Source organism: Rhineura floridana, chromosome 2 (genome assembly GCF_030035675.1).
Source record: "Rhineura floridana isolate rRhiFlo1 chromosome 2, rRhiFlo1.hap2, whole genome shotgun sequence".
NCBI classification, from domain to species: domain Eukaryota; kingdom Metazoa; phylum Chordata; class Lepidosauria; order Squamata; family Rhineuridae; genus Rhineura; species Rhineura floridana.
Window position 1 is genome coordinate 162,373,819 of NC_084481.1, and position 13,130 is coordinate 162,386,948.

The 13,130-nt window shown below is 40.1% G+C and overlaps 1 protein-coding gene across 4 annotated transcripts in view; it reads left to right on the forward strand.

Annotated features, from left to right (window-relative positions):
- Positions 1 to 13,130, forward strand: part of SMOC1 (SPARC related modular calcium binding 1) — a 128,221-nt gene that overhangs the window by 20,907 nt on the left and 94,184 nt on the right. For all 4 annotated transcript variants that reach the window (XM_061611151.1, XM_061611152.1, XM_061611155.1 and 1 more), the window contains exons 2-3: positions 945 to 1,116; positions 2,835 to 2,947. In XM_061611151.1, the coding sequence (XP_061467135.1) occupies positions 945 to 1,116; positions 2,835 to 2,947 (285 nt within the window). The remainder of the gene's footprint in view (positions 1 to 944; positions 1,117 to 2,834; positions 2,948 to 13,130) is intronic.

Sequence of the window (13,130 nt, forward strand, 5' to 3'; positions counted from 1 at the left end):
CAGAACTGGCTGCCTGTTTGAGACTGGATGCTTGGTTACATTTATTTATTTATTATACTTGTATACCGCCCCATAGCCAAAGCTCTCTGGGCAGTTTACAGTAACTAAAAACATACACAATTTAAAAATACATCTTTTAAAAAACAATTTAAAACACAATTTAAAAATTTAAAACAATATAAAACACTTGCAAAAATACCTGGGAGAAGAGGAAAGTCTTGACCTGGCGCCGAAAACATAAGTGTTGGCGCCAGGCACACCTCGTCAAAGTCATCATTCCATAATTTGGGGGCCACCACCGAGAAGGCCCTCTCCCTTGTTACCATCCTCCAAGCTTTCCTTGGAGTAGGCACCCGGAGGAGGGCCTTTGATCTTGAACGTAGTGTACAGGTGGACCCATGGTCTACGTGTACCCATGGTACACATAGTGTACATGGACCCATGGTCTGACCTAAAAAAGTTCCTTCTTAGGTAGGAAGAAAAAACTCTTCATCTGGCATAAAACACCCATGCTGCTTAAAAAAGTAACTGCAAAAATATCAAACTTATCAAAGTGTGATGTGTAAACTGGTGTATAGGCTAGTTTATAGGAATCTTTATTTAAGGACACTTCAACCCTCCCCCAAAAAACCCTGGCAAACGTATAGAGTGTTTGTTTAGGCAAACTGCAAAGAAAGTGATAGGGTAAGTTGAAGGCAATGCTGCTGCTTTCCCGAGAATGTGCCTTTTGAACTGGCCCTTGGTATATGTGCAGAGAGCATACATTAGTGTATGCTGCAGTGTCCCCCACAGCCAACAGCTACGCTGGGGTCCAGTGGTGAGCTTCGAGAAGGATATAACATGACAATAATGGAAGAAAAATCTAGAAAACAAAATGCATTATAATTTACAGTACTACTACTTTCGTTTTTTAAAAAATTCTTCCCATTTCTCGCCCTCTTCAGTTTTTAATAAGCGATCGTGACAGAGACCCACAGTGTAACCTCCACTGCTCCAGGTCCCCAGCTAAGCCCCTCTGTGCCTCAGATGGCAGGACATATGAATCGATGTGTGACTATCAGAGAGCAAAGTGCAGGGAGACGAGCCTGAGTGTGGTTCATCGAGGCAGATGCAAAGGTAAGGGAATGAAAGTGGTTTTTCAGACTAAGTAGATTCTGGCATTAAACCAGAGAAGTACCTTAGGAATAAAAATGTAAATGTACTGCCTTCAAGTTGATTCTGACTTACGGCGACCCTATGAACAGGGTTTTCACGAGGCTGAGCGGCAGTGACTGGCCCAAGGTCACCCAATGAGCTTCATGGCTATGTGGGAATTTGAACCCTGGTCTCCCAGGTTATAGTAGAACACTTTAATCACTACACCACACTGGCTCTCACCTTAGGAATACCCCCCTTCAAATTATATAAATGTCTTAGCAAATAAATGGCCCCTGGGGAGGGGTTTTGAAATTTATTTATTTTAGCTCTTTATATACTGCTTAACACTGTAGAGAGGAAGGCAATGGTAAACCACCTCTGAATACTGCTTACCATGAAAACCCTATTCATAGGGTTGCCATAAGCCGGGATCAACTTGAAGGCAGTCCATTGTTTTTAACGCTGTAGTCTTTCAGTGTTGTACAATAAGATTTCAAGGTTATATAAGAGAGCAAAGGAATAAAAGTCTACTGTGGGTGAGTTTATTTTGCAAGTGATACTAAACATATCTTAGGTATATCACTTCTTTGTGTTAATATGACATAGGAAGCAAAAGTGCCATTTTAAAATCTAATGGATAATCAGCCTGTCCCATTGATCACAAACATACACAAACCATTCTTAAGCTCGTTTGTGAAAGAGCCCTTTGTTTTCTAATTAGTAGAATTTGTGGTGAAATACTTCTTGACATGATTAAGCTCCAATTTGCATTGATCTCCTAAGGCTGAATAGAAGTTATACACACATTTGTGTCTGATAATAGTATGCATCTAAAACAAAGACCTTTGCTACCTGTTAAAGACCAGCAGATTTATTGTGATATTATATTTCATGGGCTAGAGCCTACTTAATAATATATGTTTCTAGTACTAATACCTCAACTGTACAGAAATGATAAAAAGTCACTCTTAAGATGATACACTTTTAGCAGAACTTTGAGCACATTTATCAAAATGCATTTGGCAGCCAGGGAAGTTGTATGTGTAGTGCAGCAAAATACCACTTTGTGGAGTCTGTGGCTGCTTCTACACTGGGCATTTACTGTGGAACAGATACTTTTTTATACACTCACTCTTTTATGGTACATATGTATGATGTGATTAAAAGTATCCCCATGTTTTCCACCTTCATCTGTTTTTTCCACCAGAGCTCAGAAAACCCATTTTTTTAAAACACAGTGGAACAGCTGTAGATGACCCATTGTGCTGTTGTTCTGTTGTTTGGTTATGGCCACATAGATTGCTCTATATTTTTTTTAGAGTCCATCTCTCCTCTTGACTCTGTCACTTTAATTCTTCCTTTCCCAATAATATTCCCTTTATATCTGTTCCACTGCCCCAATTTGGGGGTGGGGAATCTTGATTGGGAGTGCAGTGAGGGGGGAATGGAGTATTTAACCCTTTCCCCCACATAATCAAAATCATCCCTCCCAAAATTTGGAGCGGAGGAAAGGGGAATTCCCACTTGGCTACAGAACATTATTTGGGTTCCAGAATTCTGCTATTCCAATTCCAGTTTAAAGCACAATAGCAATGATTAGACGTTGCTAAATCATCTACATCTGGAAGCACCCTTGGTTGGTTTGTTGTGTTGCCTGCCACTACTTGAATTCCAAGTGGATTTTGTCCCCTTCACAGACGCTGGTCAAAGCAAATGCAGATTAGAAAGGGCTCAAGCACTGGATCAAGCAAAGAAGCCACAAGAAGCAGTCTTTATTCCAGAATGCAGTGAGGATGGATCATTCACCCAGGTAAGATTTTCTTCAAGATTCCTGTTGCTTTTTCTTGAAGATGGACAGAAGCGATTGCTTAATCCAGGGGTTCCTAAACTGGTCTGTGGACTGCCTGTGATCTGCAGGCTTCATTCAGATAGTCCATTGCATGCCAGTGAAGAACACTTACAATGTGAATTCTGTAGAATTCTATGGAATTCAAATTTCAACCTTTCAGCTTTCCTCTTTCAACAAGCCTTTTAAGTAGATACCTTATCCCAGTCTGCGTCTGTGTTGGAATTGCTTTTTAATATGTTTTAAAACTTAAAAAAAATGTTTTTAAAGCATTTAAATTTTTTTAACGTTTTGTTTTAATGTGTTTTAAAGGTGTTTTTATGATGTTTTAAAGTGGTTTTAGTGGTTTTGTTTGCCTCCCTGGGCTCCTACTGGGAGGAAGGGCAGGATATAAATCTGACTGATTGATTGATTAATTGTAATATACTTAAATACAATATAATAAATAAAAGAAACAATAAAATACAATTAAAAAGCACACATCATCTAGCAGAGACTAGTGCATTACAATGCTATAACAGGCAGGAAAAAAATTAAGTGGTTTGTCAAGACCCTCAGCAGTTTTCAAATGGTCCATGGTGTGTGTGTCTGGAATTGGGAACCACTGGCTTAATCCTTAGCGCTTTTGTGTATTTTGCAGAAGAAATATGGTGTGTGCGTGGCATGTCCATTTTGTACTCTGTTGTCTGTACCCAAATACAAGGCTTAAATGAAGAATTATTATGAACTGGTAATGGTCAGCACAGAAAATGTGAGGCTGTGATGACTTGGGAAGAGCTTGTGGGTATTAAGTAGGACAGGGAGGTACCTCGAAGGATTGAAAGGGTTGTGGCTTCCCTGTGGATTGGAATAGTGAAGCAGAGGAAGACACAAGGCATCTCCACCCCACCACCATTTGCTGTGAACATGTTTCACTTTTTGCTTGCGAAAGACAGTAAAATGGGTTTGGTAACCAATCTATTCAGTTTAGCGAGGATTAGGGAGCCCTAATATTGCCTAGTTATTGCATCGTCTTCATTCCATCTTTTAATTTTATTATTTGCTGTTCATCCCACGTTTTCAGTGTGGCTTAAAGAATAAAACAATAACAATAGAACATACAATGAATTCCATTACAAATCAGTGCAAAGTGGCATATGCAAACTGAACAACTAAAAGGTCTAAGCAAACAAAGGTTTTAACCTGGTGCTGGAAAAAAACCTGTCATGCAATCTGGAAGTGTGCATCCACTTTGAATAAAAGCCAAATCCAGAACCAAAGTAGGCTTGGCTCAAAGCAAATTTGGCTGACAACGCAAAGAATTCACCTCTAATGTAAAGTCAGTTAAATATCTGTTAAATATGGCCACAACTTCTCTCAAGATAAACAGCAGAGGAGAAGAAGAGAAAGGATTGTAGTTCTGTGATCTGACACTACTAGTTTCTAGACAGGGATAACTTTACCAGGACTCTCCTTTATTTCCAATCACAGTTCTTTTGGGGGAGATGTAAAAGAAAATTTTACTGTTGTCAAGTTGAGCAGAAAACAAAAAGCATATCTCTGTGTTTCATTCATTGTAACTCCACAGCCCCTGCACCTCTTGTTTTGAAATCTCTACAATCTATGCCATTACAGATTGCCTTCAAAATGGGGAGTGGGGGGCTGGGTGTGCAGTACAAATGTGTAATGCAGATCCCCTCCCAAAAATATACTATGTTCACAGCCCTTACAATCTCATAAGCCATGAAAGAGAATAAATATCTATATTAATTCTGAAGTAACAGCACAAGCATACTTGCACAATCCTGGGCAAGCATTTGACTATTCAGAATGTTTCTTGTGCTATTTCTCTGGCTCTAGCAAATATCAGAATATCTGGACAATAGGTACATAGATACAGGGAAATAAGTTTCCATAAATACCCTCAGGCATGATGTATAATGTAAGCTATTTTTTTCCTTCTCATGGCAAAGAGATTGCAGCATCAATCACCAGGCCCTGGTAAAATGTGCCCTTCCTTCCCATGCTTGGGCCCTGATTGGTACCTAATGATGAATGAATTCAGTTTTGTATTGCTGTGTGTTGAGTTTAATTTTTTAAAATCCTTTTGAGGAATCAACATCCTTTGTACTACTGTATTTTTTAAAAGGCAAAAATTACATATAAAAATGACCTAATAACATCAGATTTATAATAAGCTGAAAAGTGAATAACTTGCTTCAATAACTGTTTATACATCCTGTCTTTGAAGACAAATGGTAAAAAAGGGAACCTGTTCAGGTATATTTCATGTGCTATAAAGGCAAATTGAACCAAAACTGCAGCATCTAGTATCCATAAGGTTGTGCTTCTGACTTGATATTAAATATTTAGAAAGAAATGTTTTTCAGGCAGTTGTGCTTTTTCAGTACACAAAACTCTAGTACAGAAAATCTATTTTTGATCTTATTTTTGCCCGGTGATCTGCCTCTTTAAAAATAAGATGGTAATACTCTATTGTGTGTCTGTGTGTTTACATGCATGTGCCCATGTGACTCGTTTGTTATCCCATGTAGTAGCCCTGCTGAGAATCCCTTAACCACAGTATTCCCCCCAAAGACCAAATCTTTTTTCCTCATGGAAAAATATTTCCCTGAATACAAAATGAATGTTTTTTTCCCCATCACCCCCACCCACTTGTTACTGAAAGAACAAAGAGAGATGTTTGCCTTTCATTTCTTATCTGCCATTGCATGTGATTCCTTATCAAATCCCTACATGAAAGAGGGTCAGTGTGTCTTTGGAACATCAGTGCTTTTTAAAAAAAGTAACTTATTTTAGCTTGTAAAAAACCTGCAAGTTCTGGGCTATTTTAGCTCACTATCGAGCCATACATACTACTATCCTCGCATGTAAGTATCTGCGTAGACTAAAGCCGAATTAACTAATCATAATTCCAACATGTGAAGGAGTGTGCCTCCTCCGTTTATGCCTTATTGCAGCTCTTGAAGATTTCACTATTGAGGACATCTAGAACACATGAAGAAGACTTCTTTTTGATTGTTCCATGGCTGTGGAATACTTTCCCTCTGGGGCTCACCAAAGTCTGGGGATGATATGAGCTATTGTTTGGGTAACAGAAGGCTGACATTTAGTCATCTTAATATAATGTTAGTTTGGTACATCATATTATGGTCTGAAGGCACATGAGCCCATCACTTCGTTGAAGCGAAGTAAGTTTGGGTCTGGTCAGTGACTGGATGGGTGACTACTTGGGAACCAATGGACGATGCTGCTGTGCATTCCACAATGAAAGAAAGGTGGAATACAAATGTAAGAAAATAAATATTATTCAGTAGGAGCCTGTGGGATGTCATTACCTCTGTCTTCCCCTAAAGCCGTGTGGGTAAACTTATAGTGAATTATGGCTGAATTCAGACATAGAGCTTATTGTGTTAGTTTTACTGATTATGATGGTAGTGCTTCTGTCCCAATTTCAAAAGTTCCTTTCACATGGCAGTACCTCTTACATTATGGAACACTGGGTTTTTGACTGATATACTGCCATGTTGCACTGAATTTCATTCACCCCAGTGGGCATGGTGTAGGGATGGAAAGATCTGTCAGTTTCGGTTTTCTGAGTTTTTCATTTTTTCAATATTAAATCCAGTTCTCCACATTTCTGCAGCAATTTGTGTTTTTTTAAAATGAAAATTTTCCAGCATTTTAGTGTGAATTTCTGCTAATAAACACATTGTAGGAAGTTGACTAATGTATACATGTTTGCAAGCAATTTCTTGTTGTATAATACATTTCTGTATGTTAATTTCTCTCATACATTCAATTTTATGCACACTTTCCCCTAATGTGTTCATTTTTGTAAACACTGGTTGGTGAACTGCACTGCAAAATTCGAATTAGTGCGAATTTCAAAAGATGGCTGTGTCTTGGTTCTCATATTGTTTTGGAAAGTGCAAATTTTATAGATTTGGGTTGAAATGTGAACTGAATCGAATTTCTCACCCATCTCTAGCGTGGTGTGACACAACAATAAACATCACCGGGCATGTCGTTACTCCCCCACCCTTTCTGCACATGCACACTTCTGATTCCCCATGATTCCTCCCTGACTATAGCAGGAAAGAACTGTATGTCAGCATACTACCTAAAATTTCTTCACTTTGCTCTCATTATATTTTGAGTCATGCGGTTGCAAACAGATTTTTTTCTGGAAGCAATTAATATGGAAATAAGCACTAAACTCTCACTGTATTCTGCTAGATTTCCAGAAGTGGCCATACAAGATCAAACAAAATGCAGAAATTGTCAGGTAAGGAAATGTTGGGAAAATTGAATAAACTGCTGTCTGAATGCAGCCTGTGTCCTGACACACCCCTGGTGCATATATACATCAGAGTCTTTTTGTGTGCTCAGGAACTCTTTTTCCAGGCTTCCCAACTATGAATTTGAAGGGGAAGAAGTGAGGTTGCATATGCTGTTTCTTCTTTCAACCTCCATGTGTTTAGCTTAATGTTTATATAGGCCTTATGTGTGTACAACTGTACTCTAGTTTGCACTCCACGTAATTGGAACCCCTGGGGAAAGACTGGGTTCCTGATCACATGAAGGGAGTCCTGTATACTTATAATTGTACATTTATAAGCTCTACTGACATTAAGCTGGACATCTGCAGGTTGGGAGTGTGCACAGCATATCTGCTTCTGCTCTTCCCCTGTGTTCAGTATAACATCTGCACAGGGTTAGGAACAATGAGGTAGACACCTTTCTCTGGTTCTACCAGTCCCACACAGTAATAAGTCTGCTCCAGCTATTTTACAGATACTGGAGCTTTGAGAAAACCAGTTGGTTGTTAGGCAGACACCTTGAAGCTAAAACACGCACAGTGAAGCCCTCCAGAGATTTGGAATGGAACAATCAACACTCCTTGTGCAGTGCAGGCCATCAGTATGAGATTTCTCTACCACTGAAATTTTTGAACGTAGTCTGTTTCCCTACCTTGTTACAGGACAGCAGCTACCATATTTCAGCTCTGAGGAATGGTGTAAGAAGAGTAGGCGCAGACTTCATTATAGCAAAGGCTCTTGTTGGCAGCATGCTGAGCCAAATGATTAATCCTGACAAGTTCCTGTATTTTCTATGCATATACAATTCTGTGTTTTCCCTTCTCCAGAAGATGGAATGGAAACAAATCAGCCCTTGATTTGCCTCTGTCAAGTTATAATGGATGATCCTGCCAGCTTGTTAAAATGTTTATGTAGTCCTTTGAAATCTCATTCTGGCATCTTCAGTGAGGAACAGACCTCAACAAAGGCTCTATTCTCCCAGAGGAGCCTGCCAGTGGCTACAGTTCTAATGTTTTCATATTCTAATGATTTTTATGGGTGCAGGAATTTATTAAAAGGCCCAGTGATTGAAGTGTTGGCTTTTTTTTCAATTTCACACACTGTAATTGATGTGTCTGACATAGGGGTGGGGAGGGATGTAATAGCATTTCTAATTAATTTGGGAAATGGTGACAAAAGAGTTCGGTTATGTAGTCTTTCCTGCTATTTTGTCAGTTTGAGCAGGGAGCTTAGAAGTTGTGTTTAAATTTGATAAAAAGACAAAAGTAACATTGCTTTCCATGTGATGGAAATGTGTGGCAAGCAATACAGAAAGAGAATGTGTATTAAAAACCTAGGTAGGCACTAGAGAGCTTGTTTTGCATAGTGATTAAGGTTTGATCTAGGAGCTAGGGTTAGGATTGGAGATGAAATTCAATTTGTTTGCATTTTAATGGGAAATTACCTAATTTTTTAATATCTTAGTATTTTAGTATTTGTATTTAATGTTTATGTTAGTTATATGTTTTGTCTGTTTGTCTAACTGTTGTTTCGAGGATTAGGTGTTTTTAAAATTGAAATGTAATCATATATCTTCATTGGTTGTACACCGCCCAGAGAGCTTTGCTATGGGTGGTATAAAAATTGAATTAAATAAATAAATAAATAAATGTGCATCAGAACACAGCTATCCCTTGAAATTTGCATTTTTCCAAACTTAGCGATGTGGTTCTCCAACCAAACAATATGTTCAAAAATGTATATGTTAAGGGAAAATGCCATAAAAATGCTTTGTATTTGCAAACATTGCTTGCAAAAATGTGTATAGTAGTCAAAACTGCAGACAAATGTGTGTTAGTAGAAATTCTTGCTGAAATGCTGATGAATTTTCATGAGGATTTTTAAAAAAAAAAATTGCTGCAGAAATGTGGAAAAGTGAATTTAAGATTGGAAAAAAGAGAAATGTAGAAAACTGAAATTATCAGAGCTTGGAAGATTACTTTTAAAAAGTAATAAATTACAGTTACATGGCCCAAAACAGTAGTAATTACCGTTACAATTGCTCTGGAAGTAACTGATTACTTTACTTTTTCTCAAAAGTAATCACTATACTTACATTTCAGTTACTTTTTAAAAAAACCCTACAAGATGCTGGCCTTGGCTGCTGCACATCTAAGTGGCCTAAAACAGCATTAAAAATAAACAGACACACACAGAAGGTAGTAGAATAATTTTTTTTATCCATAAGATTAACAGAATGGTATAACAGAATCTCACATCCCCCCAGCAGTGATGATACCTCAACACTTGAAATCGAATTTTACACTTGAAATGCTGCTTTTACAATACATTTCTGTTATGTCTCAAAAGAACAAGATGATCAAACAGCATGTCGGACAAGGAATCCAGACAAGTGTCCACTGCTGACTTTTTGCCCTGGGACTGAATGTTAAAGAAGTCATTTTCCAAATCGTCTCCTTTCTGGTCTTTGTCTGAAGACGAATCATAGAATCATAGAGTTGGAAGGGGCCTATACGGCCATCGAGTCCACCCCCCTGCTCAATGCTGGAATCCAAATCAAAGCATTCCCGACAGATGGCTGTCCAGCTGCCTCTTGAATGCCTCCAGTGTCGGAGAGCCCACTATCTCTCTAGGTAATTGGTTCCATTGTTGTATGGCTCTAACAGTTTTTCCTGATGTCCACTTGAAATCTGGCTTCCTTCAACTTGAGCCCATTATTCTGTGTCCTGCACTCTGGAATGATTGAGAAGAGATCCCGGCCCTCCTCTGGGTGACAACCTTTCATGTACTTGAAGAGTGCTATCATATCTCCCCTCAGTCTTCTCTTCTCCAGTCTAAACATGCCCAGTTCTTTCAGTCTCTCCTCATAGGGCTTTGTTTCCAGTCCCCATGTCATCCTTGTTGCCCTCCTCTGAACCTGTTCCAGTTTGTCTGCATCCTTCTTGAAGTGCGGAGACCAGAACTGGACACAGTATTCAAGATGAGGCCTAATCAGTGCTGAATAGAGGGGAACTAATACTTCACACGATTTGGAAACTATACTTCTGTTAATGCAACCTAATATAGCATTTGCCTTTTTTGCAGCCACATCACACTGTTGACTCATATTCAGCTTGTGATCAATGACAATTCCAAGATCCTTCTCACATGTCGTATGGCTGAGCCAATTATCCCCCATCTTATAACTGTGCATTTGGTTTCTTTTTCCTAAGTGTAGAACTTGGCATTTATCCCTGTTGAATTTCATTCTGTTTTCAGCCCAATGCTCCAGCCTATCAAGGTCCCTTTGAATTTTGTTTCTGTCTTCCTATGCCCCCCAATTTTGTATCATCTGCAAATTTGATAAGCACTCTTTGAGTACGATTCTGGAGCCAACTGTGGATCCACCTGATAGTTGTTTCATCCAGCCCACATTTAGCTAGCTTCCTAATCAGAATATCATGGGGCACTTTGTCAAAAGCTTTGCTGAAGTCGAGATATATTATGTCCACAGCATTCCCACAGTCTACAAGGGAGGTTACCCGATCAAAAAATGAGATAAGATTAGTCTGGAAATATTTGTTCTTCATAAATCTGTGTTGGCTCCTAGTAATCACTGCATTGTTTTCAAGGTGCTTACAGATTGACTGCTTTATAATCTGCTCCAGAGTTTTTCCAGGGATTGATGTTAGGCTGACTGGTCTGTAGTTCCCCGGTTCCTCCTTTTTGCCCTTTTTGAAGATAGGGACAACATTAGCTCTCCTCCAGTCATCTGGCACTTCACCAGTCCTCCACGATTTCGCAAAGATAATAGACAGCGGTTCTGAGAGTTCTTCAGCCAGTTCCTTCAATACTCTAGGATGCAGTTTATCGGGCTCTGCCGATTTGAACTCATTCAAAGTGATTAGGTATTCCTTGACCATTTCTCTGTCAGGGTCAAGCTCCAATCCTGCCCCTTCTACTTCATGTTTCCTGGGCAGGTCATAGACGCTTTTTTGGGAGAAGACTGAGCCAAAGTAGGAATTGAGCACTTCTGCCTTTTCTTTGTCATCTGTTATCATTTTGCCTTCCTCACTGTGTAGCTGTGCTACCATTTATTTTCTCTGTCTTTTACTATGGATGTACCTGAAGAAAGCTTTTTTTGTTGTTGCTTTTAGCATCCCTTGCTAATCTCAGCTCATTCTCAGCTTTAGCCTTCCTGACACCATCCCTGCAATTCCATGATACCTGCCTGTACTCTTCCTTTGTGGCCTGGCCTTCTTTCCACTTCCCGTATGTGTCCTTTTTTGTTTTCAGGTCATCTAAGCTTTTTGTGAAGCCACATTGGCTGCTTCTGCTGTCCCCCCCCCCCTTTTCCTTGTTGGAATGGCTTGTCATTGTGCTTTTAGAATTTCCTTTTTTAGAAACTCCCACCCATCTTAGACGCCTTTTCTCATTAGGGTTGCTTGCCATGGAACCGTACTTACAATTGTTCTGAGTTTATTGAAATCAGCTTTCCTAAAGTCCAGGGTGTGCGTATGGCTACTCTCAGCTTTTGCTTCTGTTAAAATCAAGAATTCAAGTATGGTGTGGTCACTTTCCCCTAGAGTTCCCATAACTGCCCTCACTGTCACTGAGGATCACTGTCCTCATTAAGTGCACCCATCTTTACTTCAGCTTTGACCAAATCTTCCATTATGTATCTGAGAGAGAGAGGATATGTTAACACATATATGTTAGGAAACCACCATTGTTCTTGATTTCCTGATGCTTGTTATGTCCCCTGATTCAAGGTCCAGCTGTCAGCCTGAGCCTGTGGATGATGACATGGAAGGCAAGAAGGTGACTAAATCACCACACTCATGAGGCAGCACAGCAGACCCTTAAGGATTACCTGCAGCACCCAAGGTTGTGATGGGGAGCCCCAGGAAGAAAAGGCCCAGCCCTTGCCTGCCACCTTAAGCCCTCTGATGCCTCCCTTGAGACAACATTTCCCTTGGAGTAATCCACCCAAAGGTCTCCCCTAATATTCTTACTTGTTGGTATGGGTGGTTGCCTGGCACGATTCCAGCCATTCTAGTTTGAAGCAAGGGTGTAGGCAGGCCACCAGAAAAAGTCTCTTGTCCTCCCAGATAGCTTCAGACAGCTTTCTTAGGGCTTCGCGCACACCTCTCAGCAGCTGAAAACAGTATGTGTACCTCTCAGGTTTGTTTTCCAGCCCTTCTAACTTGCGGTCCAGACTGTAGAGCGTTGCTAGCAAATACCCCATGAACATGCCATTCTTGCGTTGTAGGATGTCTAGGGACTGGGCTAGTGGCCCCATAATCTCTGTGTATACCTGCACCACTGCAGTCTCAGCAACTGTGATCCTGGACAAGGAGCACTGATCCATTATGGCGTGCATTTTTAGTGGCACAGTTGACAGGAGCTCATGTAGTTGCTTCAATGCATCAAAGGTGGAATTTCACCTGGTCTTATTCAGTATCTTCAGATACACATCACATTGCGCATGGATGTACTCAGCAATCTGTGCTGACTGGTTCTCCTTGGACCACAAGCTGTACTTGCTGTACTTTCCCATCAAGGAATGAAAGTGTTTCTTGAAAGAACCAAGAAGACTACTTTTGGAGGAGTCAGAAAGCATGGCCTCTATGTCTTGTGTTGCCACCAGGTTGAGGGTGTGGCTAGCACATCTCTGGTGTGGTGGTAAAACAAAATCTTCTCCTGAGTCTGTAGCTTCTTCCTCTGCCTCAGGTCCTGTGTCCAGGATCTCACAGATGGGCATAATCTCCACTTCAGCCTCTTTCTCCTGGTTATCACCATCATAATTTGCGCTGGTGTCTGCAGCTTCTGCTGGTTCTTTGGCC